At 44.4% G+C, this 27753-nt stretch overlaps 1 protein-coding gene across 1 annotated transcript in view; it reads left to right on the forward strand.

Annotated features, from left to right (window-relative positions):
- Positions 1 to 27753, forward strand: part of PTPRN2 (protein tyrosine phosphatase receptor type N2) — a 1024661-nt gene that overhangs the window by 110962 nt on the left and 885946 nt on the right. The window contains exon 2 of the mRNA XM_019498778.2: positions 21526 to 21576. Coding sequence (XP_019354323.2) covers positions 21526 to 21576 — 51 coding nt within the window. The remainder of the gene's footprint in view (positions 1 to 21525; positions 21577 to 27753) is intronic.

Raw genomic sequence — 27753 nt, forward strand, 5'->3', positions numbered from 1 at the left:
TGTAGTACTCCAGCTGCGGCCTCCCCAAGGCTGAGTACAACAGGAGAATGATGTCCTGGGATTTGCTTGAGAAGCATCTATGGATGCAAGCCAGCGTTTTGCTCGCTTTACTAGCCGCAGCATCACAGTGAAGGCTTGTGTTCATCTTGTGGTCAACCATGACCCCCAAGTCCTTTTCACCTGTAGTGCTAACCAGCTTAGCACTGCCGAGCCTATAAGCATGCTGCAGGTTTTTCCTCCCGAAGTGGAGAACCTTGCATTTTTCAGTGTTGAACACCATCAGGTTCTCATCTACCCATTTCATGAGCCTGTCAAGATCCTCACAAGGTGTGGATGCTTTACCCCAGAGTTTGGTGTTGTCAGCAAACTTGGCCAGTCCACTTCTGACACCAATGTCTACATCATTGATGAAGATGTTAAATAGTATAGGACCTAGGACAGAGCCTTGAGGGACCCCACTGGTCACAGCGTACCAAGACGATTGGTTCCCATTGACCACCACCCTCTGGGTCCTACCATAGAGCCAATTCCCCAGCCAGCGGATTGTGGTGAGGTCGAGGCCACAGTTAGCCAGTTTAGCCAAGAGGTGATTGTGGGATACCAGATCGAAGACTTTTTAAAAGTCAAGATATACAATGTCGATCTCTTCCCCCTTGTCCAGGTGATTAAGTCACCTGGTCATAAAAGAAAATGTGATTGGTCAAGCAAGACCTACCCGCAACAAACCCATGCTGGGTATCCCTCAGGATATTGCCTTCAGCTAGTCTGTTAAGGATGGCCTCTTTAAGCTTTTCCAAGACCTTCCCCACGATAGAGGTCAGGCTGATGGGTCTGTAGTTTGCTGGATCTACTTTCCTCCCTTTCTTGAAGACGCCACATTGGAGATAGACACCTCATTGGCCCTCTTCTAATCATCGGGCACTTCACCAGAGCACCAAGAGCTCTCAAAGATCTGTGCCAGGGGCTGAGCTATGATGCTTGCTAGCTCCCCAAGTACCCTTGGGTATAACCCATCAGGGCCAGCTGACTTGAAGGTATTCAGCCTGTCAAGGTGTTCCTTCACGAGGTCAGCTTCGATGGAGGGCAAGGAATCTCCCTCACCCAGGCCTCCCTGACCCACAGTGAGCAGGGCTGTCCCATGGGACTGGTGAAAAACTGACGGAAAGTACTCATTTAGCAAGTTTGCTTTTTCCTGGGTGTCAGTTGCCCCATCTGGTTTAGCAGAGGTCCAATGTTGTCCTTGCTTTTCCACCGGCTCCCTACATATCTAAAAAAGGACTTTTTATTTTCCTCGATATTGTAGCTAGCTGGAGTTCCATTGCAGCCTTGGCTTTCTTGATTTGCTCTCTGCAGGTCCGGACCAAAGCAGAATATTCCTCCTTGGTGGCAGTTCCAGTTCTCCATCCTTTGTAGGTCTTCCTTTTAAGATGCAGGATGTCTGCAAGTTCCTTGGACAGCCAAGGGGGTTGCTGTGTCCTTCTGCTGCCTTTCCTCCAAGACGGGATGGATTTTGCTTGCGCGTCCAGCATTGCTCCCTTGAGGAGCAGCCGCTCGTCCTGAACTCCCCCTCTCCATTGGGTTGCGGCCTTTTAGGGCCTCTCTGACAAGCCTCCCTAGCTTGTCAAAGTCAGCTTTCTTAAAGTCGAGGACTTCTGTATTACTGACTGACTTGCCAGCTTTATGGCAGATGGTGAAGGTGATCAGCTCATGGTCACTGTCACCCAGCTTCCTTTCGATCGTTAGGTTGCTGACTAGGGCATCCCCAGTTGCTAGTATGAGGTCAAGCAGCACTTTACCTCTTGTCAGCCTGTAGACTTCCTGCGTCAGATAGAGGTCATCCACACACAACAGAAAGCTTTGTGACTGCTCAGATTTGGCTGAGCACTCCTCCCACGAGATGTTTGGGTAGTTAAAGTCTCCCATGACAACCATACACTGGGATCGTGTGGCCTCAGCCAATTCCCTGGTGAACTCCTGGTCAAGGTCTTGACTCTGGGTAGGGGGTCTGTAGTAGACCCCCACCGTAGTATCCCCTGTGCCGTGTTCCCCACGGATTTTAACCCAGAGGGTCTCAAGTCGTCCACCATGGGTGCCAATGTTGGCTTGCAGGGATGCATAGCTTTCCTTGACATAGAGAGCTACGCCCCTGCCCCTTTTGTCCACTTAATCCCTTCTGTACAAGGTATAGCTGTCTATATCCATGGTCCAGTCATGGGTAGAGTCCTACCAGGTCTCCGTTATCCCAGTGACATCATAGTTATTTGCATTTAGCAGAAGAACAAGTTCCTCCTGTTTATTTCCCAGGCTCCTGGGATTTGTGTATAGACATGCAAGTGTCTCCTTGGGGACCCTTTCCCTGCCTACATTTTGTTCCAGGGTTGGGGCTGGGGTGGGATACCTTATGTGCCTTGACCTGCTGGCTTTGCAAGGGCCGCTCAGTGGGCTAGCAGTGGCAGTAGTCCCCCCATCCCCCGGCGGGCTTAGTTTAAATCCTGGTGGAGCAGGTCAGCCAGTCTGGCTGAGAAGAGCCTCCTCCCCAACGGAGAGAGGTGGAGGCTGTCCCTTCTCAGCAGCTTGCTGCCTCTCTCTCCAAAGAGCAGACTGTGATAATGGAAGCCAAAGCCTTCCCGATGACTCCAGTGCTGCAGTCTTTGGTTGACTACCTGGATCCTCCTCTCCCTTCTCAGCCCATAGCCTGAGACTGGGAGGATTGAAGAAAACACCACCTGTGCCCCCAGACCCTTTAGCCCCGCACCCAAATCCCTGTAGCACCTCATGACCTGGCTGGGAGCACTCCGAGCCATGTCATTGGTGCCTACGTGGATGAGGAGCATGGGATTGTGGCCAGTGGGCTGGAGGAGCTTAGGGATCTTCTCCACAATGTCTTGGATGTGGGCTCTCGGGAAGCAGAAAACTTCCTGGGCTAAGGGGTCGGGGTAGCAGATTACCCCCTCAGTTCCCCTCAGGATGGATGTTGTGCTTAGCCCATAGTTTGTGGCAAAGACTGCTGGCAAGTTCTGGGCCCTGGATGGCAGAGGGCATTGGCAGTGGCTGGGTTGTCACTGGTGGTGATCCTAAGCTGGCAGCAGTAGTGCTTCCTCATCAAGTTGGTGCCTGGGGCTGGTTTACCATACCCCTCCTTTACTTACACCACTGGTTTTTGGAAGTTATAAATTGTTATTCCCAGGCCTGTCTTTTTAAGCTGTTCAGTAAATTTCCCTTGAGCCATGAGCATTATCGAGCCAGAAAGCGAGTGGTGATTCTCTGAAAAATGTTCCCTTATCCATGTTTGTGTCTGTGTCCTTTCATCTCTTTCCTATGTTCGTTCATTCTGGAACATAGTTTTTGTCTAGTTTCACCCATATATTTTCCATGAGGACATCTGGTGAAATGCATGACACACATCACATTCTGGGATAGAAATGTGTAGGATTCATGGATTCTGATAATTTAATTGTGGGGGGGGCAGGGATTATTGTGGTAGCAGGGGTGATGAGTCAACAGGTCTTGCATTTCACAAGGTAGGGTTGTGTCCCATTAGGTGTATGTTAATCATCAAGGAGTTTGCTTCTGAGTTGGGTGAGGTTGGGGGGTTGTTTAAAAGCCAAGGTGGGGCAGGGGGAGAGGGAGAGAAAAGGGTGAAATATTTCTCTCCAGGTCTGATTCTCTTGGAATATATGCTGTAATTGTTTGATGGGCCTTCTTATCAATTACATTGTAGGCTAAAGTAGGTGACAACCAGGGGTTTGTGGTCAGGGGAGGGTTTATTTTTGTGTTGTAGTAGGTTGCTGCAGGGTATTTGGGTCTATGCCTCTGCTAGAGTGTCCTTGCTAGGTAGGCAGTTTGAAGGGTGGCAAGGTAGGTGTTGCAAGTATGTTCCTTGGAGAAGATGTGGTTGGTATCCTAGGGCCTGACTGTAGATTATAGCTTTCTTTGTTTGGGATGACTGATAGTTTTGTAGATGCAAATATAGTGGTCTGCAGGTTTTTTCTATATAATAGTAGGATGCTATCCTACTAACTGAAAATCTGCAGAAGAATACTTTGGGCCTAAAAATGCCTAAAATCTTTCCCAACCATGTGGTTGGTCCAATAAAGTGCAATCATCCAAAATATCCTTGCCTCTCACATGTTTCCTGTACTGTCATGGCTAGCAAATCACCCCCAACGCTCTTTCTCTCTCTCAGACTTGGGACCTGCTAAATGATTTAATTTTTTGCCAGCTCTCTTTGCCCCATTCCCAAGATCTGTGATATTAATTTTTCATGTGGTACAACTTTCAGATTTGTACCCAGAATATGAAGATTGTCATATGTCAGGAGAGAAATCCATTTGGTAAAACGGATTGATGTCTAAGGGTAGGGACAGACATTACATATCATCTGGTTTAAGTGATCAGGAACTGGTTAAACCTGTAACAGAACAGCTGTTCGGTGCACATAAACCAGTGTGAAAATAGCTGAAACCAGTTTGAGATGAACCTGGTTGAATCTAGTATCAGACTTAACTGATTTGGGCCAAACTTGTTTATGCAATGTCTGTCCCAGACTCTTAAGTTAGATCAGACACCCCCAGCATCCCTGCATGCTCTCTGGGCTGGGCAGGGCGCTCTGCTCCACAGCAGAGCTGGCTCCTTTCCTCTGCTCTCTGGCTGGAGGTCGGCACAGACTGCAGGTGTCCCTGCTCCCCTTCTCGACTCCTCTGCCTTACAGACACCTCTTAGCATTAGCTAGCAGACCAAATACTGGCTGCCGTCCATACTGGGGCAGACTGGAAAAAGGGAGAATCAACAGGTAGCTGGTAATGTCCCTCTGTTTTCTTAATGAGGTGATAAACACTGAGTTTGGGGTGATAAACGCTTATCAATTTCCGGCGGGGTGGGAACTCCTCCCTAATCAAAGCATCCTGCCAGGGCCTGGCCATGTCCCCCCTCAGCTCAACCCTGGACTAGGGAAGGGAGGGCTGCTCTAGTGCCCCCAGCTTCTAGCCTGAGCCACTGCAGGCATGTGCCTGCATGTCTGGGATGTCTGTGTAGTTACAAAGTGATTTAGCCTAGCCACGTTAGACTAACCTGCAAAAATTGATTGAATTCAGGCTCAGGCTTTTTGAATGTCTGTCCCTAGCCTCTAAGGACATGGCAAAATTCTTTTGCATGAACGTGTCAGAACACCTATTCAACAGTAACAGTGCTTGGTTGCTCTTAATGGTTCACTGTCAGTTTTTTTGATGCTATCCAGGCTTGTACTTCTCCCTGGTAAACTGAATTTTCAGATTAAAAACATTATCTTTTGGTTGCATGTTGTGTAGCAACTAGGATAGAATTTCTGGTGCTACTCAGATTACATCTGTGTGTGTTTATATTGCAAAATTCTCTCATTTTCTTGGCTTCTTCCCCAGGTACTTTAATCCGAAACCCTTCTTCTAATTCCTTCTCTGATACATAGCACTATGGTGCCTGCACCCATATGTAAGTCTGTTGAAAGAACATCAATCACTTAGCAACTCCAACCCTGTTTAAGCTCTTATATGAGGAGTCAGAACTTTGTATTATGGGAGACCTTTGATCAGACTCTGATTTTTTTATGTATAGGTTTCCCTTGCCAACCATAGGTTTGCCAACCATAGTTTTGAGTATCCATGCTTCAGAGAAGGGGAGGGGGATACAGTTGGAAAATTACCCCCCATGGCTCTCTTGGCCCTGCTGGTGCCCCCCACCCCAGCCCCTGCTCCTTCAGCCCTGCGGGCTTTGCCAACCACAGGAACTTGCAGAAACCTAACCCTTGTGATTGACGAGGGAAACCTGTATGCAAGTGCAAATCTGGAGTAACTACCAGGGAGTTATAACCATGTGATTTTAGAACTAGGGCTGGTCTCTCAGAAGGCCAAATTGTCTGTTTGTTTGTTTTCTGATTATAAATTAGTGCAGCTCCATTAAAGGCAGTGAAACTGCACCAGAATCTGGTATACGTTTAGAATCAGTGCCTGAGACTGGCTTGATTTTTTGCAGTGGGTAAGCAAAGCATCATCCTTAATCTTACTCAGACAGAAATGCAGTGCGAATCGTATACATAAATTTACACACTTTAACTTCAGCATAGCTTGAACAAAGCACATGATGGCAAATATGGATTGTCTGTCAAGAGACACGTGAACCATATTGACTGGAACAGCTGAGTTCCCTGAAACTTAAACTAGATGTTTATGCACTTTTTTTTCTTTTATTATTATTTTTTTGTGACAAAGGTAAAGGTTTATTCATCCTCCTGTATCCTTGTGTGACCTGTGACCCATTTCCTAGTAACTCAATTCCCATACTGTCATTTACACAGAAATACTGAAGCTTTATTTACAGTTCAGTTTTCCAGATTCAGTTAAATTACATTTTTATGCAACAAACCATAGGTTACTTGTCTAGAATTAGTTCTTTCCCTCACTGTGGAGAGACTCACAATTTCTGCATTGACTGGAATTGTTCTTCTCTGTAACCTTCATGTAGAATGTATCTTCACATGTCTGATGACAGGATGGGCAGCCCTTTCTCCTTTAGTCTCCACTGAGATTTAAGATAAATTTTCACTCTATCTAAAATGCTACTTTCCAATTTACATGAAATCGTAGCCTGGCAGACCTAAATTTGCAGTAGAAATCAAGGAATAAATGTACCATTTTTTTCCATAGGGCAAGGAGGAAAACAAGGAAAAAGGAGATATTTGTTGAACACTATTTCTCGAAGTCACCCATGTTTCCAATTGAGGGTCCTAAATAGAGTAGAAAACTTCAATATTTTTCTTAATAGAGGTGGTGTGCGTGTATTAAGTTCCTAATGATGTTTGAGGAGCTTTCCCAATTTCCATCTATAACAACTTTTAAATAATATTTGGGGATTTTTTGGTAGATAACTATTTTGGAAATCACTATTTTCTCTTCACCTTGTTACCTGGGTGGCTTCCAGAAATATGCTTAGTGATACAACTAATATATAGTATAACCTCCTAAATCCGGCATGCTGAGGACCGAGCACCTGCCAGAAATTTGAAAATTCTGGTGTTCTGAGACTGGAATGGTGGCCAGTCGTGGAGTGGGGCAGGGGGTAGCGGCAGCCAGTCCTGGAGCAGCAGTGCTGAGTGGGGTGGTGGATGGCAGCAGCAGCCATCGCATGCAAGCTTCACCCTCCGCATGGGGGGGGAGCTGCAGCAGGTCCTGAAGCAGCAGCTGCATGTGGAGCAGTGGTGCAGGGTGGTGGATGGCGGCAGCAGCAACATTCCCCCTCCATGTCCGGGGGAGCAGAGAGGGAGGCTTAAAAAGTGCCAGATTTTCGAGAATTCTGGATTTTTGATATCCAGACTGGTTAGAGAGAGAGAGTGTCCTGTCTCAATAAATCACAACTCTCTAGTTAACGCTTCTAACTTTTAAATAAATAGATCATATAGTCAACATTACAGTGCTACTGATAATTCTTTTCCTTCCAACAACAAATATAAATATTTATATACAAATATTTGCCCCCTAGGCATTAAGGTTACTTTATTGAAATCTAGGTCGCTGTTACTCCTGTTGTCTTGGTTACTAGATGTGTTGGGCACAAATTCTGAAATGATTCTAGTAATTTAATTATTTTGCAGCAATAAAATAATCTTCTAGCTGATCCTTAATGACATCATGAGCTACAATGATTTTCACCTCCAGGGAAAGAGGAGTCTGACCTAATAGTGCTCAGCACCATATTTAAAGTATTATAAAAACTTGGTTTTTTTCCTCTGTTTTACCGAGATAACTCTATGCTCCTTACCCACTTGCTGAAAGCCTGCAAGCTGTTTGTGATGCAAATTGAAAGCACGTGAGCTGTTGGTGATCCAAAATAACATGGATAATGCAGCTTTAAAATGACATCTAGGTTTAAGTGGTCAGGGAGGGGGGAATCTAAGATGTGTTTACATTTATTTGCAAACACAAAAAAGACAAAACAAAGTATATGTCACTGATTAAGATAACCTTAGGCATAAAATACCACCTATCTTCTGTAATCTGAGCAAGACGAAATGGAGTGTAAATTGGAGTGTTACTAGAGATAAGCCTGCTACAGCTCCTTGCCTTCTTAGCTATTATTACTTCCTGCATCCTCAATTATTATTCTTGTGATGTAATGCATAGATCATCAGCATATATGAAGCTCCTCATGTTACTCTGTATGGGTTGGTTATTGGTGTATATGTTAAAAAGGATTGGTGCTAGCATGCTACCCTGTGGGGGGCTGTTTTGTTGTAGTCTCCAGCGGCTCTCTTGCTCGGTTCTACATAAAAAACGTCTTTCCCCAAAAAGATGAGCTGCCCTAGGTGGTAGTCATGCATCATATCATAGACTTTGGTAAGCAGGTTTCAGTGGCTGACTATGGCATATGCTGGTGATAGGTCTACAAACAAAGCGCCTGTTATCTATATGCTGGGTGATGTTTAGTATTTGGCCAGTGCAGGACTTGCCTGATCTAAATCTGATTTGTTCTAGTATTAGATGTTGTTTGATACGAGTTGAAAGACAATTGAGAATAAGGCTTATAAAGGTAGCACCAAAGTCACACTGGCCTAAAGTTCTCTGGGTCAGAGGCATCCTTCCTTGTCTTTGATAGAGCAATTACATGGGCTTGTCATCATAGATTTAGATATTCTAAGGGTTGGTGAGCAATTGTTAAAGACGTAATACCCATAACTTGGTTGCAGAACCAAAGTTCTTGATTTGCTCCATGCCTATGTTACTGAGTCCAACTGTTTTGCTCTTCAAGTAACCTATCCTGACGTCAAGTTCATCTATTGTGTATGGTATGCTAAATTGATTATCCTCCAGATCAGTTTGCTGTCTAATCCATATTTTAGGCTGTTTGTTTGATGCTTTACTGTTGAATGGAAGCTGGTGATCCACCTGGTTGGCTGTGATGTTGTGGTATTACTGTACTTTCCCTGGATTGTTACTCAGTTTATGAACTATGCTCTCCTGCTAGTGTGGGTCATATATATTACTTTGCCATTGTCAAGAATAGATTAATGTGTACTAAGCAACCTCTCAGATTACTACAATAAGAACCAGTTTTGCACCAACCCAACCAAGATGCAGGTCACAGCTTTTCACTTACATCATAGAGAAGCCAAGTAGAAATTAAACATCATCTGGGATGGAATCCCACTGACTAATCACCCAAACCTTGTGTACTTGGGGGTTACATTGGACCAAATGCTTACCTTCAAAGCACATGTAGAGAAGCTGAAAAGGAAAGTCAGCTCCTGCAACAACATACTTTGAAAGTTAGTCACCTCAAAGTGGGGAGCAAACCACTGCTATTGCCTTGTGTTACTCCACTGCAGAGTATGCATGTCCAGCATGGGAATGATCAGTTCATACCGAGAAAGTAGGCCCAGTTCTAAATGACAGCTGTCATGAAATAACAGGATGTCTAAAGCCAACACTAAAAAGTAGCCTGCATTTACTGGCTGGCACTGCACCACCTGATACCAGAAGAAAGGTAGCAAGCCAAAAAGAAATATCAAGGCAGATGGAAGACCCCAGGAATCCACCCTGTCGTGACACAGAAGTAACTAAACGGCTTAAAGCGTTTTGTGACCAGTATTGTGCCATTGGACACAACAGATGTTGGGTCACAACTAAAGTTATGGAAGGAAAGATTATTCAGTCAGGTGCATTGAAATGAACCTGAGAACCAGAAGGGCTGATCTAGACTGGACAATGTGGCGATTCCTGAATTAAACTGCACGTGCAAAATGGAAGATCAAAAACAAACATGATCAAAAGGGGTTACTCTAATACATGATGAATATGTGTAAGTGCGGTGAAGTGCAGAATATGGAACACCTGCTTGTTTGCTATCTCCTTTACAGATTCACACAGATTCACAGAAGCTTAGGGCTGGAAGGCACCTTATGAGATAATTGGGTCCAGCCCCCCTGCTCTGGGTAGGAAAGACTGCTGGGGTCAAATAACTGCAGCAAGGTGTAGATCCAGTCTCCTTTTGAAAATCTCAAGGGTAGCTGCCTGCACCGCCCCCACTGGGAGGCTATTTCAGAGTCTGGTCACATAAACCGTGAAGAAGTTTTTCCTTACATCAGTCCGAAACTTTCTTCTAGGAGCTTATGACCGTTGCTCCTGGTTTTCCCTTGGGGTGCTTTGGTGAATAGTTGTTTGCCTAGCCCCTGTTCTTCTCCTGATATATTTGTAAGCTGCCAGCAAATCCCCCTGAAATCTTCTCTTTTTTAGGCTAAACAGTCCCGTATCTGTCTTCCTTTCCTTGTATGGATTGCTCTTCAGGCCTCTAAACATGCGAGTGGCTCACCTCTGGACTCTTTCAAGCTTTTCCACATCCTTCTTGGAGTGCAGCACCCAGAACTGGACACAGTACTCCAGCTGTGACCTCACCAATGCTCAGTAGACTGGGAAAATAACTTCCTTAGTTTTGCTTGAGATGCATTGGTTGATGCATACCAGCGTATTGTTTGCTCTGCTAACTGTAGCATCTGGTGCTACAGTAGCATTATTTGCTTTGTTAACTGGTGCTAGCTAGTATAACGTCACCAAGCCTGTAAGTTTGTTGTGGATTTTTCCTCTTCAGGTGGAGCACTTTTTACTTATCAGTGTTGAACAGCATCTGGTTCTGGTCCACCCATCTAACTAATCTGTCTGGGTCATCAGCTTATCCTGATGAGTGACCGCACTTTCCCACAGCTTAGTGTTATCAGTGAACTTTGCCAGTGTACTTTTCACCCCCCGCATCTAGATCATTGATGAAGATGTTGAAAAACACTGGTCCAAGTACCAAACCCTGGACGGACCCCTACTGACTACATTCCACCAGGTCGACACAGATCCATCCATTAATACTCGCTGGGTCTGACCCCACAGCTAGCTTCCCACCCATTGACTGTTGAATTGTTCAGCCCATAGCCCCCTAGTTTTACTTTGAGATCCTTATGGGACACCAAGTCAAGGACTTTCCTAAAGTCCAAGTAAATGACATTGACTTCATCTCCCTTATTCAAGTGGTCAGTAACCTGGTCACAGGAGGAGATGAGGTTAGTCAGACATGACCTACCTGCAACAAAACCATGTTGGCTGTCCTTCCGAATTTTCCTTCTATTAGCTTATCGCATGCGGACTCCCTGAGAGATTTTTCCTAGGATTTTTCCTGGGATTGAGGCAAGGTTGATTGGCATGTAGTTCCCTGGGTCCTCTCTCCTCCCCTTCCTGAAGATAGGCACAACACTGGCCCTCTTCCAGTCTTCTGGGACCTCTCAAAGAGGTTTGCCAGTGGTCCTGCGATGACTTCAGCTAGTTTGTTCAGTATTCTCGGATGGAGTTCATCCAGTCATGCTGATGTATAGATATCCAGGCTCTCTAGGTGTTCTTTCACTTGTCCTTGATGAAATTTGTACAAAGGAGGATGTCACTGCAACAATAGAAAGAGCCATTGCTTGTGCACAATTTCAGCTTATAAACATCTAGTTTTATGTTAAGGACACAAGAAGGAAAATTATTATTCTCAGATGATCTCTTGTCAGTGCTGTCCAAAAGAAAAACCACTACATTTGAAGTAATAGCCACTGTATGAATAATTAAATAAGTGTAATGATATTGTCACCATGTAGGTTTTTAAAAATAATTTCTTAAGCACAGAGACGTTTCAGTGCTAACCACGTTCAAAAGAACAGAGGTAGCAAAAAGGGCACATTACCAGCGTGGTTGAGATGCTATAGGTTCAAGTTCAGAGTCATGCTGAAAGCTGCTCCTGATTGATCTAATTTTAAGAGTATATGTGATTGTTTAGGCTGGGAATCAAAAAAGCATCAGGATGCAATGCAGGCTATATTACTCCTTTGTGTGCTGTTGGCTGCAGAAACTGGTTCATCCTAACTATGCTAGTCCAATAGGCTACTGGGCTTGCGTGAACCATTGACCCTGATTTAGGAAATTTCTCATGTGTTGGAAAGGAACAATGGTAGACTGTCATCTGAGAAAATAGCCCCAGGCATATTGAGAAATAGCCTTGTAAGCTGTGCTATGTAGCACTGGAACATTGATATTCACTTATATATCTGACTGTCATGGAAGTCCCCTGTGGCTCAGTGGTAGACCTCTTGCCTGCCACACAGGTGGCCCAGGTTTAATTCCCAGACACCTATACAATTACAACCCTGGAGGCACCACACATCTAGACTTAGTGGCTGCATCCAGACAAGTGAGCATGTGCCTGTTGTGGTGTCTCAAAGCAGTTGGGGATGCCACAAATAAAAAAGTATTCCCTGTGCTACATATTTGTAGTGTGGATTCTAAATTTGATACCTGGAAATCCTGGTATTAAAAAAAAAAAAACAAAAAAAACCCAACACAACAAAAAAATGCAGGAAAAAGGTGGCACAGGGCATGCTCCTGGAGTGGACCTGGAGGTAACTGGAGTCTGGGTCCTTCAAGGAGACACTGGCATCTGGTCAAGAAGTGTAGGAGGCTCTGTTGAAGTTCCCATACCACAACCAAGGCTGCCATCTGGGCCTGGCAGCTGTGCAACCTTGGGGCCATGGGTCCAAGGTAGCAGATGCTGTTGCAGGTAGCAACAGGTCACAGCCAGGCAGCAGCCCTCACTGACAGTCTCTTGCAGTGTGCAGAAGGTGCAGGTGCCACTCTAGGTTAGGGCTTCTTCAGCATTTCCACTTGGTACAAAGGACTAGTGTCCCCAGATGCAAACTGACTGCTCCGACGCTCCTGACCTGCTTGACAGGGCAGCTTTTTATACTGCTGGGGCCAGAACAGGTGCTGGCCCCAGCCTATAGCTCCCCCTGGCTGAAGATTCAGGAGAAGCTGGGCAGGGTCAGTTTGCCCCAAGTGGCACAATTTGCCCCAAACCAATATGCATGTTCAGACACCTGTGCTGAGGCACAAATCTCTGGGACAAATGTGTGCTGCTGCTATTTGAGCTGCTGCAAGCGCACGTGCCTGCATGTGTGGACGTGGCCAGTCTGGCCTTCCGATTCTGTCTTAGCGGCCTAAAGAGGGAATGGAAGTTCTGGGCAGCCTCTACTCCTACAAAAGCTCCTGTCTAGGCATATGTGCAAGAGGTCTGGATGACCTCTCACATGTACAGCATGCTCTGGAAGGATTGATGGTTGCTAATTCAAACTGTCATTGGTATTTATAATGCATCAATCAGCATATGCTGAAGGAAGAGCAATAGTGAAGGAGAAAGCAATTTAAGATGCAAACAAATATTGTGATTTGAAGCTTCAGGGGTCAGTCCTTGACTATAAGCTTTAGTGCTTGCATTTTACTTTTATAAATTAAAAACATATATTCCAAGGTGATATTTCCTGCTTGAAGAAAATCAATGTGAGTGAATAATAAGGGAAAGGAACAGCAATTTAGAGAGAGAAAAGTGTCAATGGATTGGAAAATCTTTTTCAGAAACTTTGTGCACTAGAATGCCGGGTCCTACAATCTGCCACTACAATGATTTTCTTATGTAATCTCTGTGATTATTTACCTCCACATTGCAGTAATGCCCAGAAGCCCCTTATTGCAGTAATGCCCGGAGGCCTCATTCGAAGATCTAGGGTCCATTGAGCTTGTAGATGCATGTAATTGAAAACACAGTCTCTAACTCCCAAGTGTTCTCAGTCTTAGCATATGACAACAGGCTGAATATAATGAAGGCAAAGAGGGAAAGAGAAGATAAGAAGAACGAGGCTTAATATGTATTACTAGCTGAAGCCCGCAAAGCACTTGTGATTTACATTTTTATTGCAAAAGTATTTCTTTAAATACAGGATTTTTAGTTATCCTTTGACCAAATACTTAACAGAATCTAAACTTATCACCCTCAAAGGTTATATAAAGCTGTCCATGTGTAAAGACAGGCTTAGGAATATAAATACATATTTTGTCAAGTCTGACCTTGTGACTTTTTTATAGTCACAGAGTAAGAGGACTTTTGTACATGTGACTGAAGGCCTTTGTACTTGTGAGGAAATTGCCCCCTTTAGTGGTTTGATTGCCTTTTTTTTAACAACATCATTGTGTAACAGTGTACATGTCTGTCAGCATGTTATGATTAAATTTCATAACAGTGTACACGTTTGGTGGCGTATTCTAATTTAAATTACTTTTTTACGTAGGAAACTAAAATACATCCCATGAATTTTAGCTTACTATGTAACAAATTACAGCAATATTCCTCAATTGTACAACGGCCCTATCCAGAGAAGGCAGCAGAGATGGCGCAGCAGACAGGGCGCTGGAAGCCCGGGCATGCTCAGGGAAACTTGGGCTTGATGGGCTTCCAGTGCCCTGTGCACTGTCCCTTCTGCTTTCTCTGGCTGCAAGCACACCCCGCCACCCTCCTACTACCTTCCTGGGGCAGCCAGTCTGTTTCTGGGTGGTCCAAGGTGACGGGGATGGTATATGGGATGCTGGAAGCCCATCAAGCCCTAGCTTACCCAAGCATGTCTGGGCTTCCAGTGTCCCATGCACCATTGGATTTGCCATATGCTGCCTGTGAGCTGGGGCTGTACCTGTGCACCTAGCACGCCATCCAGGTGGCCCTGGGGGGCACTGCCACCACAGAAGGAAGTACCAGGAACCCCCACAGCTCAGAAGGAACCCCCACAGCTCAGGGGCTGCTCAACCTGGCAGTAGCTGGCCTGGACAGGCTTGGCCAAGGCGGGGAACCTGGTGAGGGGCCTGATTTTAATTCTAGAGCCTACCTGCATCTCCTGCAGCCAGGGAGTGAGCTGCTGGGGGTCACACAGTTCCTGATATGTGGAGAACCCTGGTGCTTCCCTTTGTAGGGGCTGGTTCCAGGGGGCACTGCCACCATGGAGGGAAGCACCGGGGTCAGGACCATCCCTGGGGGGGAGGGGTGAATCAGGGTGACTGCCCCGGGCCCTGTGTTTTGGGGGGGCCCACAGACAGTGCCATACGGACCCTGCTGCAGCTGCTGCATGCCACTGGTTCTGCGCTTTGAACACAGGTTGATATGCCTCAGGCCTCACACACCCCTAGGGATGGGCCTGACCAGGCCTCCTGCAGCTCAGAGCCTGCTGGCAGCTCACCTCCCAGCTTCTTATTCTGCCTGTCTGGAGCAGTCTGCTTGGTTGTTTCAGTAAGCATTATGATTGGCTTCTGAGACAACCAAGCAGAGTGCTCTGGACAGCCAGAATGACCCTATTATTAGAATAGATGTTATTCTATGTCACGCATCCCTCTCTCGGGAGTAAAAGCTCTCATAATGATATTTAACTGCTGATTTCAATTGAGTTCTTTGTGTGTACCTTTTTTAATTGCTGTGCTTCTTAGATACTTGTGGACAAATTTCTTCAAGTTCAGAGGTTTGGAAAAGCTGGCATTTCTCCAGGAGGATGATGGGAATAAGATGGATAGCCTGAGAGCACCAGGAGGAAGGAAATTAAGAATGGCCATTTTTTTTCTATCTTTAAGAGTCCCAGCTGAAAGAAACAAGAATAGAGACAAGCTTTCACTTTTCCCCTATGCAAGTTGCCAATCCAAAATTTTTTTTTTACTGATATTATGTAAACCTTTTACTGACAGTCAATTTTTTTTTTACCGATACCTGTTTTTACTACTATGTTTTACATCATGTAAATTGAATTCTTTTGCCAGGCCCTGACCTGTTGGCAGGTCTCAGTTAGAAGGGCTGGTTTGAATGTAGGCAATACCAAGCATAGTGAAAATATAAAAGTGTGGTTGTCAGTAAAAAGCTTCCAGTAAAAAAAGCAGTTTCTTGGGTTAGCAATTCTCCCCCATAGATTCTCTGGACTGTGTGGAGGCATTTGAACTCTCTCATAAAAATGGATTGTGTTTACATGTAATAAACACATATGTACAATATACATTAATTTAATAAACATGATTAGAGATTGAACCATAATGTCACTAAACTGGATTAAAATGGATTGTGTAAGTATGTGCAAGTACACATCTAAATAATACTCAGTGCATAAAATATCAAATACTAGATTTGATTAAAATTGCTTCTATTTCAGTTAATTTGAAGTACATATTATAATGTATTTCTTTTATGTGGTAATAATATATAAATTATATATGTATAGATATGCATACACAACCCATTTTGCTTTTGATCACATATAAAAGCATATACTTATGTATGAATGTGTATGTGCATATACTATATTGCACAGGTATTATTAATACCTCTAAATATCCCTTTGGAGGCCACCAGTAATTTAATTGGTATTTAAAGTTCTATATCTCGAACCTATCTAGTGTTAGAGAGATGCTGTAGCCATGACAGTCCAGGAAATATGCAAGAGGCAAGGATATTGAGGGAACGAGTAATATTTCCTCCCTTCCTCTCCACACTCAAATACCCAGAAACCTTTCTGCCACCGTTTTGACCTAGTCTTTTGAACTTCACAATATGGCCTGTGCATCATTGAATCAACCTTGGCTTCTCTGATCTGTCACAGGCTTCTTACCCACGCTGATACATTATTTTGTCCTTCATTACTGTAGATAAACTAATCAGTTGCCTTCTCTATTTGCACTGTGCCAGGTTTGTTTGTACTTGGTGTAGCTAGCACAAAACCTTTTCAGTGCATGGAAATTTCCTTGAAGTATATGCAACCCTCGCCACAGCCCCGTCCAGATTCAGGGTTCTGGGGTGTCAAATAGTCTCAGTCAACCTCCCAGCTCCTCAGGCTGGGGCCACCTCTCCATGGAGTGCTTTCTTGTGCTTTCCACACTCACTGGAGTACATGCAGTCTAACTATTTACAGTTTATTATTTGCAAAACAGTCAACATATGAATAAGGTTAATAGTAGAACAGGATATCAATAATCTAATTGTCAAAGCCAGGTATTGATGAACTAAAACATTCTACAAACTCCAGCTTAAACCTTGAGACTCCAGTGAATTTCAGCAGGAGCACACACGGTTAACGCAAACATCAGCTCTCCTTCACACTGGCAACACAATAACTGTGGCTGGTGCTGCTGCTCTAGAAAGTCCTGCTCTCTGCTAGAGCCTGCATGGGGAAGAGAAGCTCTCCTCTGCTCCAGCTGTCTGTGGTAGCTGCAAAGAAACGCACACTGTCCCTCCTCCCCAAAAGCATCTCTCTCCAATTCCCAGACACGGCCCCTTGTGTTGATAACTGAAACAACCTTGGGTTTATCACCCACCCAGCCCTAGGCTGGTTCTGTTAGCTCTCATCAGATCAACACCCTGCCCTCCTAGGCAAGTCTACTTCATCACCCTTTTTTCTTCCACATGGGTCCCTCTGCTTCACAGAGGGGGAAAAAAAAGATTCCAGGGTGTCTTCTCCCTATCACTAAGGGCAGGTTCACCTCACCGGCAGACTACAGGGTGGTTCCTCCTTGAGCTCTGTGGTCCTGGGGCGCCTTCCCTTCTCTGAGCCTGGCTGAGTTCCCTCCCCTCTCCTGCCTCAGGAGCCAATCAAAACCATACATATCCTCTTGCACGCATCAATTTTCTGCAGACTTTCCCACTCTGCCTTGCAGGGGTCCTGAGCCCTGCTGCAAATCCACCAGCAGCTGTTATGTATATAAAAGTACATAAGTGACTGTCTGCATAGTTCCATAGCCCTTCTTGCTGTACTTGTGCAATCAGTGCAAAGTTCCCTGGGAGGTAGGCAATTACTTTCCCCATGTTCCTGTTCTTTTCTACAGTTTGGAGACTCAGTCATGGTGTATGTTGAATGACTTGCCCAAGGAAGTTGAAGGTTAGGCTGGGAACTGAACCTGTTTCCTGAATTTTAGTCCAGAACTCCATATGCTACCAAGCCATGCTTCTCACCTGTGGTCTCTGAGGTGCAGAGACATGTATCTGATCACTAGGGCTATGGCTACATTGGGAGAAAGGTATTTTAACATGCACTGAGTTCTTAAACATTAAAATCCTGTGCAGACAAAAGCAGCTAGGGTTTTAACGTAGGGTTTATTTCCACATGGTCACAATTAATACAGCAATAATCGTGCCTACAGAAGGATTTTTAACACATTAGTTGGCACAATTAAAGAAAAAAACCCAAACAAACCATTTTTTGATAAAGAAGATGGGACCTAGGTAGACACCATATTCACCACAGATAGAGAGCCTGGCATCCCTGCTTCACTCAATTCTCCCTGCCTGTGCACATGCTCATGCCCATCCAACTTTTCACCCTTTCTTTACCATTCAGTAAAACTGTCATTGTACATGTTTAGAGAAAGGACTGAAGCTTCTGTCACAGATCATGTCTGAGATGCTTTTCAGCTAATTCAGTGGGGGACCTGCACAGCCAGCTGGACTTTCTCACAGGCATTCTTGTTTTAAAGTGCTGTTGCTCAAAGCAATTGTTTTATTTCATCAGAGCTTGGAATAACTGCACCAACCTTTCACATGTTTTGTAACAAGCTAGGGTGGGAATTATTTTGCTGGAAAATGCATTGAATTTTTGATACTGTACTATATGACCTAAAAGTGCCTGCTGGAGATGATGCCTCTTCATTTTTCAGTAGTGACTTATGACTATTATTAGAATTAGTAGGTAGATAGTATTTAAAATGAATTATGTGGCTTCTTAATGTTACAGCAAATAACAAAAATAAATTAGCAGTTAAATTAGCATATTGATTGGCTGGATGAAGTATGCATACTCTGGCAATAAATAACTTGAAATATTATTTTTTCAAGGAGCTTTGAAGGTCTTTTGTAGCCCATTTTTATAGTAATAAAGGAGGGCTATAGTTTACCATACATTGGCTTTAGTAATTTGTTTTTCAAAACATAAGTTTTCAGGGTTAATTGCATCTGATGCCTCATTCTAATCAGCATCTAATAGTCAACTATTACTAAAAGAGAAAGTAAAGCATTATATAATCAGTTTTTCCTTGTGCTTTTTCTGGAGAACAGATTAGGAGATAATGCACAACACATCAAGCGGAATTACAGCATGCATTTGAGTTGTACCCTGTAAGGATGTAGCTTTGCTTTTCTTTTTGTCCATTCTGAACATGTTCACTTTGATCTTTCTTGAGTCTTTCTACTTTTTGGGAACATTGGTTCTCAGTTGCACTGAAGTGTCAAGCTCATTTTCTCAGGTTGAATAGCTGTCTGGAATATGTTTCAATAGGTTTGTCTGGGGTACATTTTGACATGCGTAAAACACATAATACAATACGGCAATCATAATTCAATGCAGAAATAGCCCACTCTGCCACCATGGGCATATAGATTCCATCCCTGCATGTTTTCTAATATACATTTTCCTTCCCTGCTCCCAAAATAAATAATACATTTAGGTGTATATCTTAGTGCTCTGTGTGTGTCTGAGAGGGAGAAGGACAAGAATTCAAATAGTGTGAAATTTGCATTTCCTTAGTAGCATTTTTAAAATCCCTCTCAACCTTTTTCTTTTCATGAAAGGAACAGGAACTCAGGACTTCATCTGAGTGAAGAGTTCCAAATCTTTCACCCATTCTTTTGCTTAGAACAGCTTGTTTCAGGTGTAACAACTTCATTTTCCTTCTAGCCAATGAAGTTGTAATAGCTGCACTTGCATGTGGGGAGGCAGGAAGTTAAGGATAGAAAGAATTTGCTTTGCTGGTGGGAGCCTGGAGACTCCAGCTGCTGTTGCAACAGGAGCAGTAAGGGGAATGCACCAGGCAACAGCCTGGGGGCTGCCATTTAACTCCTAGTGGCCTGCACGCAGCCCATAGGCCACCAGTTGGACAGTCCAGGGTTAGATCATTTGAATGGGTGGCAGGTTCTCTACTACAGTGTTCACTCAAGGTGTGACCCTGGCAAAATTGTTTAACCTCTCCTAGTATGTATACCGGCACAAACTGGGAATGATATATATGTAGCAAAATGGCTCCAATTTAGTATTGGGTGAAGCAAGGTATGTAAAGAGGTTTGAGATCCATGTGGGAGGTATGCCCCAAATTCAAAGTATGGTATTATTTTTTGAGGTCATCCCATCTTCTTTAACTAGTTGTTTGGTTTGTTCTCATCTGATGCTCTAGCCTGTGCACTGCAGGGCTGGATTAAGATAAAATATGGCCCTTAAACATGGTATGTTGCTGCTATAGTGCGGGACCCACTTTGAGCAAGCATGGGAGGTTGTCTTCCTTTTAAAGACAGTTAGCAACAGGGAAAACAGCATATGTCAAACACCTAGAGAGGTAGGGTCAACAACATGTGACTGTGGCAGGCTGAGCCTACCCACTAAAACAAACCAATTGCTGGCATAAATACCGCGTGCTTTGTTGTTGACCCCTCCTCTCTAGGTGTTTGACATATGCTGTTAATACAGGAATGGTGTAATTCACTTCTTTCAGAGCCTGTATTTGAGGGTGTGTGCAGACTCAGGAAAGTGTCACTGCATTGACACTCAGCTAAATTCTCAAGATCTTTTTCAGCAGCCATGAAAGTTAGATCCTTTAGATCCTTCCTTTCTCCCTCTTCCTCTCCCCCTTCCCCCACCTTTTGGGGTGGGGGGAGAAGAAGAGTCCCTCTTTTTAAAATGGAAGCCAAGATTCTATTGCAATCACCTGAGTCCAGAAGCAGGTGTATGGTATCAATACCTCATTCCAGCTCTGGCCTAAATCTATTACCTTTCCATTATCTATGAAGAGCATTACCTACTTTAGCCACAGATTCAGCTCCCTCAGTATAAGGGTCTTGAAGAGGCATACTGTCAGAATAATTCTGACCTTTCTTGTAGTACATAATGGAATCTAATATGTCACTCTACTGATCTCAGTGAGTGCATCTACATGTGTGCTTTACTGTGGAATAGATTAAGTAGCTCCTCTGTGAAGCATCACCATCTATACGTGCACTGGTATTAGGGCACAGTAAGCTAATTAATGACAGAATGATTAACTGCACTAAAATGCACATGTAGATGGTAACCGGGCAGGGGCCAGGCTCCTGGCTACTGCCTAGCCACTTGACTCCACAGGTTCTACACCCTCATGCCCCAGCCAACTCTTCTACTTCCCATTGCCACCACCCCAATCTGGGCCTGCTCTGCCCCAGCTCAAATTGCTGCTGCTCCAGGTGCATGTGTAGATGCTGCACCTGGGAGCAGATTACTTCAGCTCAAACAGCTCCAGAGTTTATTGCTTCACCTTAATTTCACTTGTAGATGTATCCGGTATCTTCTAACTTGTGATAATGGGGCTATAATGGAGGGTGGGAAGAATGAGGCTCTTCAAATTACTGTCAGAATAAAAAAGGACATAATCCTTCGCAGAGGAGAGAGAGGATGAAATGGGCCAAATGGTACTCTGAAAATGGACATTTAGTGAGAGGAGCTGTCTGATGAGGTTTGCTTTCATGCTGTTGACTTTCTGTATTGTCCAATTTAGAATCTTAAGGTCAATGAAATGTCTAACTCTTCCTGAGGGCTTAACAGCCAGAGACGTCTGTAGTCTGCACCAATTATCCACAATTTGAAAACTGTACTGATTTTACCTTTGTATTATGTTTTAGGCTGCCTGTTTGAAGATGACCTTTGCAAACCTTTTGAGATCTGCATAAATGGTAAGTCTGAATGATTTGTTTTGCTGTCCAGTCTGCGCTCTTCTGTGTAATTGCATAAGTTAAACTCAATAAGTGGAAATGAAGTTGGAAGTATGTCAATTTGTAGCAAGCTGCTATTTAGTAGTAGTTGTTAGGTAGAATTAAATCCTCTTGGCCCTAGTGAGCCTTGTGACAAAAAGACCCTTTCTTGGTGAGTAGAAATAAAGATGCATTGAAACATGCTGATTTTAAAAAATGTCATAGTACAGAATTGAAAGAGCTGTTCCATCTCTTTATTTGTTTCCTTTTCTAGAGCACCATGTTAGTGATTGTGTGTGTCTATCTGTTTTTCAAGACAGGTTCTTTTATTATTGTAACAAAAGATGGTTTCAAAGGAATCTTTCTCTGTATGCTAAGAATGGGACCATTTTATTCAGAACACACTGTTTTCCTTTTTACATTTTTGTTTGAGCTACCCTACAACTGCAATAAGCATCTTTTGTCTGCTTTCCCTCCCTCCTTCCCTGCAGTGAGACAAGAAAACAGATACAATACTATGGGTGGCTTCAGATAAAAGTCCACTGAAGTGGTAGCATCAACCTCTTCAGGGTTGTTAGTGTCCTGTGTGAAATTGCTTCAGTCATGTTGGGTTGGGGATACACTTTTAAAACATTTCTATTACTGTAAAAATTTACAGTGTGCAAATACATTATTATAGGTTTGTTACAAATCGTTGTACTCTTTATGAATGAGTGCCATAGAATATAGGAAGAGACCACTGCTTCAGGAAGTGAGATGTAGTAGTCAGTATTTTATTTTAACACCATGCAGATTTTAGTTACTCATTTAATCAAGGTACAGAAGCATTGGCTAAGTATTGTGGAGGCTGTTTAAATATGTTGCTGAACCAGGGTCTTTTACGCAAGTAGGGGTGAGTATGAAAAACAGAAATATGGGGGAAAAATATACAAAGGGCATGGGAAAGAATACATTTAATCCTTCAGTAAATGCTCCAGTTGACTTCATTTTTAGTGGGTGCATCTAAATTAAACACTTACTGCAGACTTGCCTAATTAGCTCCACAGTAAAGCATCATTATTTACATGAGCTATTAGGCCGGAGTAAACTAATCAATTCCTCTAAGATAGTACTGCCCAACAAAAGTACTATTCTACATCAGAGTTATTTACTCCGCTGCAATGCCTGTGAAGATAGTGACTGGGGCTGGCTGGGGCATGAGAGAGCCAGCAGACAGCCCTGCACTGTAGCAAGCCCTGCACTATAGCACCCTTATGTCCTACCCAACCTCTCTGCAGCATGTTGAGCTGGGCAGGAGCAGCCCCGGGATGGCAGATTGATTCCCTGTGCCCTCTGCCAGCCGGCTGTGGCTGCAGGCACACATGTAAACACTATGTCCAGGAGCAATAAACTCCAGTGCAAAGTGTTTCTAAGTTCATTACATCTAATTAATTTCACATGTAGATGTGCCCAGTGACTGCTAAAATAACCTGTAAAAGAGCACCACGTTGCTCAGACTGCTTTGTTGGATATAAAGGAAAGTTGTGCATTTTTTTTTTTCAACTTATCAAACACTTTTTTGTTTTAGCCAGTGGCTAGTTGGAGACTGGGAGGTATGAGTGTCTATTGTTTTATCCAGCAAAGACAGTTCAATGAGCTCAAAAGATTTATGCAACAGAGATGCAGTCTCAACTGCTTTCACTTCTTTATTAACAAGAAGACTGTACAATAACATTTCACACAAGAATTGTGCCAGTAAAGTTCGATTTCCTTTCTAGGCTTCTTTCTGTGTGCAAAGGTGAGATTTTAAAAAGTCCTCAACTTTTTAAAACTTTTATCTCGGAGGCAGGCACTCCTGGTGGGGCTTTCCCCAACACTTTTCCCTCCCTCAGCCTGGGCAGGTGGGTGGGCACATGTGGGGGGGAACAGAGCGCATCCCAGGGCACGGTGGCGGAGGGGTGAGGGGCACTGCCCGGCCCCCCACTTCAGCTCACTCTGTGCCTGCTTCCAGGAGCAAGGCTGGGGGGGCGAGGGCAGCAGTGCCCTTCTGCATGCCCATGTGTGCTGCCCAGCAGGGGAAGAAGGGGAGCTCGCACGTGGCAGCCACCGCACTGCAAGGTGCAGCAGCAGCAGTGGCTGCTGTGTGTGAGCCTCCCCTCCCCTGGCCAAGCACACATGTGAGGCCCACAGAGGGGCACTGATGCCCTCATCCCTGCTCTGGGCAAGCAGTGTGGGGCATGGCGGCAGTGTAGTGGTGCTGGTGGCCGCCGCCATGTGAGCAGAGGTGCAGTGTGGAGGCAACTGCTGGCGGTGGTGAGGTGGCGGCTGCCAGTGGTAGTGGCAGCGTGGTGGGCAGCCACTGCATGCCAGCACCACTACACTGCCAACACTGCCCCGTGCTGCTTGCCCAGAGCAGGGCCAGGGCAGTGGTGCCTCTCTGTGAGCTGCACATGCCCACCTGGCAGGGGGAGCGAGGCTCACACACAGTGGCCGTCACTGCACACTGCGTCCCGTGCAGCTTTCCCACCACCAGCTACAGGCAAGTGGTGTGAGGTGCGGTGGCAGCAGTGCAGTAGTGGTGGTGGCTGCCGTATGTGCCCCTGCACCCCCGCCCCGGCTGGGCAGCACATGTGTCCCCCCTTGTCCTCCTGGGAGCGGGCACAGAGTGAGCTGAGGTGGGGAGCTGGCAGTGCCCCTCGTCCCTCCATCACTGTGCATGCTGTGATGGGGGGCATGCTGTGCTCCCCCTCCTCTCCTTGCCTGGGCTGAGGGAGGAGAAAGTGTTGGGGAAAGCCCCACCAGGAGTGCCTGGCAGCTGGCAGGCACTCCATATCTTCTCCCAACACATCCTTGCTCCCCCACCCCCAGCAGCAGTAGTGTGGTGGCTGCCGAGTGTAAGCTTCCCCCCTCCCCTGCTGGGCAGCATGTGTGTGGCCTGCAGAGGGGCACTGATGCCTCTGCCCCCCCTCCTGGGAGCAGGTACAGAGATGTGCTCCTCCCTCATTCTCAATCTGCCCCCCCCACAACCCCTTCCTTTCCCCCTGTCCCCCACACACACATCTACCTGCTGGGGTGTGTGTGTTTGCCTGTGCCTGCGTGTGTGGGGCTGGGGGCTGTTGGGAGTAAGGGGCACGAGCAAGATTGGGGAGGCTGTGGGGAGTGGTGAGAGAGACTAGCAGGACTGTGGGGGGGCTTTAATTTTTATCACAGATTTTGGATTTTTTATCAGAGAATTTGTGATTATATATATTTTTTTTTATCAGGGAAAACCAGGATCCCTGCTTATGACTTCCTCTTCCTGCTTCCATGTGCCTCAGGGATTTGTAGACCACAGTTGCAGCCAGCAGTATGTTTGAGTTGGGGAAGGGGTATTTAACCCCTCTCCCTGGCCTTAGACCCCAGCAGGGCTTTTCCTGGGGGGAAGTCCCCCTGCTGTAAACGGCTGCATCCCCAGCAGGGATTGCCCCCCACCCCCATCAGCCAGCCCTTACTGCTCCAGCTCAGGATCACAGGGGCTAGGCTGGCTCTGCTTACTGGAGCAGATAGCACAGCCCAGCCCAAGGCTGGAAAGCATGCTAGGGGACTATGTTTTAACTTGAACCAGGAAGGGGTCTGGGACAGAAGTTTCATAAACCAGTTTGACTCGAATCAGTTAAGTCTGATACTATATTCAACCAGGTTATCTTAACCAGTTTCAGCCATTTTGAAACTGGTTTATGTGCACTGAACTTCTGTTAAGGTTTAAAATAGTTTCTGATCACTTAAACCGGTTTATGTGTAACTTATGTCCCAAACTGGAGTATGAGTAAAGCTTCTGTGGGAAGTAAGGAAGGGGAGAAGCAAATGGAAATGAAACTCATCTTTAAAAACATCAAGGGAGCAGGATCAGCATCACTAGCGATAGATACGTTTATTTTCAAGCTTCTAAAAAGATCTGAGAAACATGGTATGGCCCCTCCCAAGTTACTTTTTTGCACGCCTGTGCCCTCATTGTTCCACAGATATTCCCAACCTTTGTAACTTGTCCTTTATATAGGAGCTCTGGGAGCTGTGGAGTTCAACCCTTTTTTGCGGGATGGGGGGAGCAACTTGTTTAGTTTTCCAACGAAGAAGGTGTTTTAAAAAAAAATTAGACACTGACATGTTTTTTGCTAGACATTCCCCTACATTCAAGGAAAGGAGGATTAAAATATTTCTGTATTAATAATAGTCTTACTGGATTGTAAATTCTCATATAAAATAGAAGAAAAGGGAGGAGTTAATCAATTAGGTGATATGTTTGTTAGGCCTTATGCTAGTTACTTTGCGCTGCAGAAACTATTGTGTTGTGTAGCAATCATTGACTTTATGCTGCTGTACCTGAGAATTTTTGGCCTCGGTGCTGAGATCTCTTTTATGTTTACTTAGTGTCTTCTGCAGCATTCATGCAGTATTAATTTTCTTCCTTAAACTTTTTATCAATTTCCTGACCTACACTGACTCAGTAAGTGGGTAAAAAGGAGCATATTGTTTTATGTTTACTTTAATAGTATGAGAAGTAGCCAAGCAAGAAAACTTGGTTTTCCTGGGTTTTATTTACTAAAGCAGGTGTGTAAAAAAAAAAAAAAGTCTTTTGTTTGCCAATCCAGAAAACCAGTTCATGGTGCTGTCTATAAAATGGAGGAAATTTATACTTCTCCTTTTGTGAAGGGCTTTCAGATCTGTAGCTGAAAAGTGTTAGATGAGAGCAAGGAACTGTTATTTCTAGGCACTACTAGAAATCTGTGAACATTACTTTGCATCCCAAAGGTTGGAGATGGATGGATGCTTCCAGGTGAACTTCTACAATGCAGATGAAAACAGATAATCAAACATTTCAAGGCTAAATCAAATTGGAGTAAACAGACATATTAGAAATAAGAAGAGAAGATCAGAAATAGCTGGGGGCAAGAAGTAGTAGAATTAATGTGTATGATAAAGTAGGGAAGGAAGGAATTTTCAGAATCCCTTTTTGACCGAATGCTATAGAAAATCTCATGCTGTTTTGCATAAACTGTTTTACTTACCATTTGCAATGTAAAACCTGTCAGCTTGCTGCTGTTGCACAGCTATCAAATTACAGGGCACAAAGCAAATATAGAGTTGCTGATAGAAAATAGTAGCAAATCCAGTCTTGTCCTTTCTTACAAAATCACGCTGTACATTGCAGACTGGTGGTAGCACTGGGGAAAACAGCATATGGTGCAGGCAAGGCCATTAGTTTGAAAATAGCTATATCCCCAGCTTTGTGTTTCTCCCTTTGATTAAAGTATTTGAGCTGCTCATATTGAGAGCTGGTATTATTTCCTTTTAAGTAATCTCCAGATCATTTGCTTCAGTCTCCATATATATCTGCTGCTTTCATATCCTTCTTTGGATGCTACAATATCTTCACTTCCCATCAAGACAGCATTTAAAAACTAGGATGGTTTTTATTTATGGAAGATACAGTGTTGTTGCAAACCTACTTGCAGCATGAAATCATAACAGGGACTGGGCAGGCAAGATCTGATTGCAGAAAATAACTGTGTGAGGCCAACCAAAAAAGTTAATTAACTATAGTGGCTGGCACTCTGCGTATCGTTAAGTCAAGCCTCATTGACAACCACTAAACCTCTCTCAGGAAGACATGGTCTAATGTCTGAAATAGTGTTTGAAGACGCTGTGTCCCTGAAAGCCTGTACAAACAGTTTTGCCCAGCTGAATCAATATTGTTTTATATAAGCAAGCTGTACTTGTTAGTAGGAACTTAGATTAGGGCAGTATACTGAAGCCTTCCAAGCATGACAGCACAAAGCTATGAACTTATCCAGATCTGGATGTCTCCAAATAATTTAGAATATTAATACCTTTTTTAACCTCAGGATGTGAGCTTCCTTGAACATTTTTGGATATTAGTAATTGCATGTGTTGATGACAAGCCATAAATGGTAAACGTGCTACAGATGATAAGGGAATAGAGTAAGGATCCCTGAAGCAATTTCTTGAGTTTAATGCATTATGCTTTGAGGTTGTCTAGATCATTGCCTAATAGGATGGACTTGTGGAGAGAGAAACACCTCAGCATTGTTTAGCTAACAGATGTTTAGTCTGAAGCTATAGCTGCATCAACAAGGCATTACAATTAGGATAAAATCAGAGGTTTTGTAGAAAGGTTTGTAG

This window comes from Alligator mississippiensis, chromosome 5 (genome assembly GCF_030867095.1).
Source record: "Alligator mississippiensis isolate rAllMis1 chromosome 5, rAllMis1, whole genome shotgun sequence".
Lineage (NCBI taxonomy): Eukaryota > Metazoa > Chordata > Crocodylia > Alligatoridae > Alligator > Alligator mississippiensis.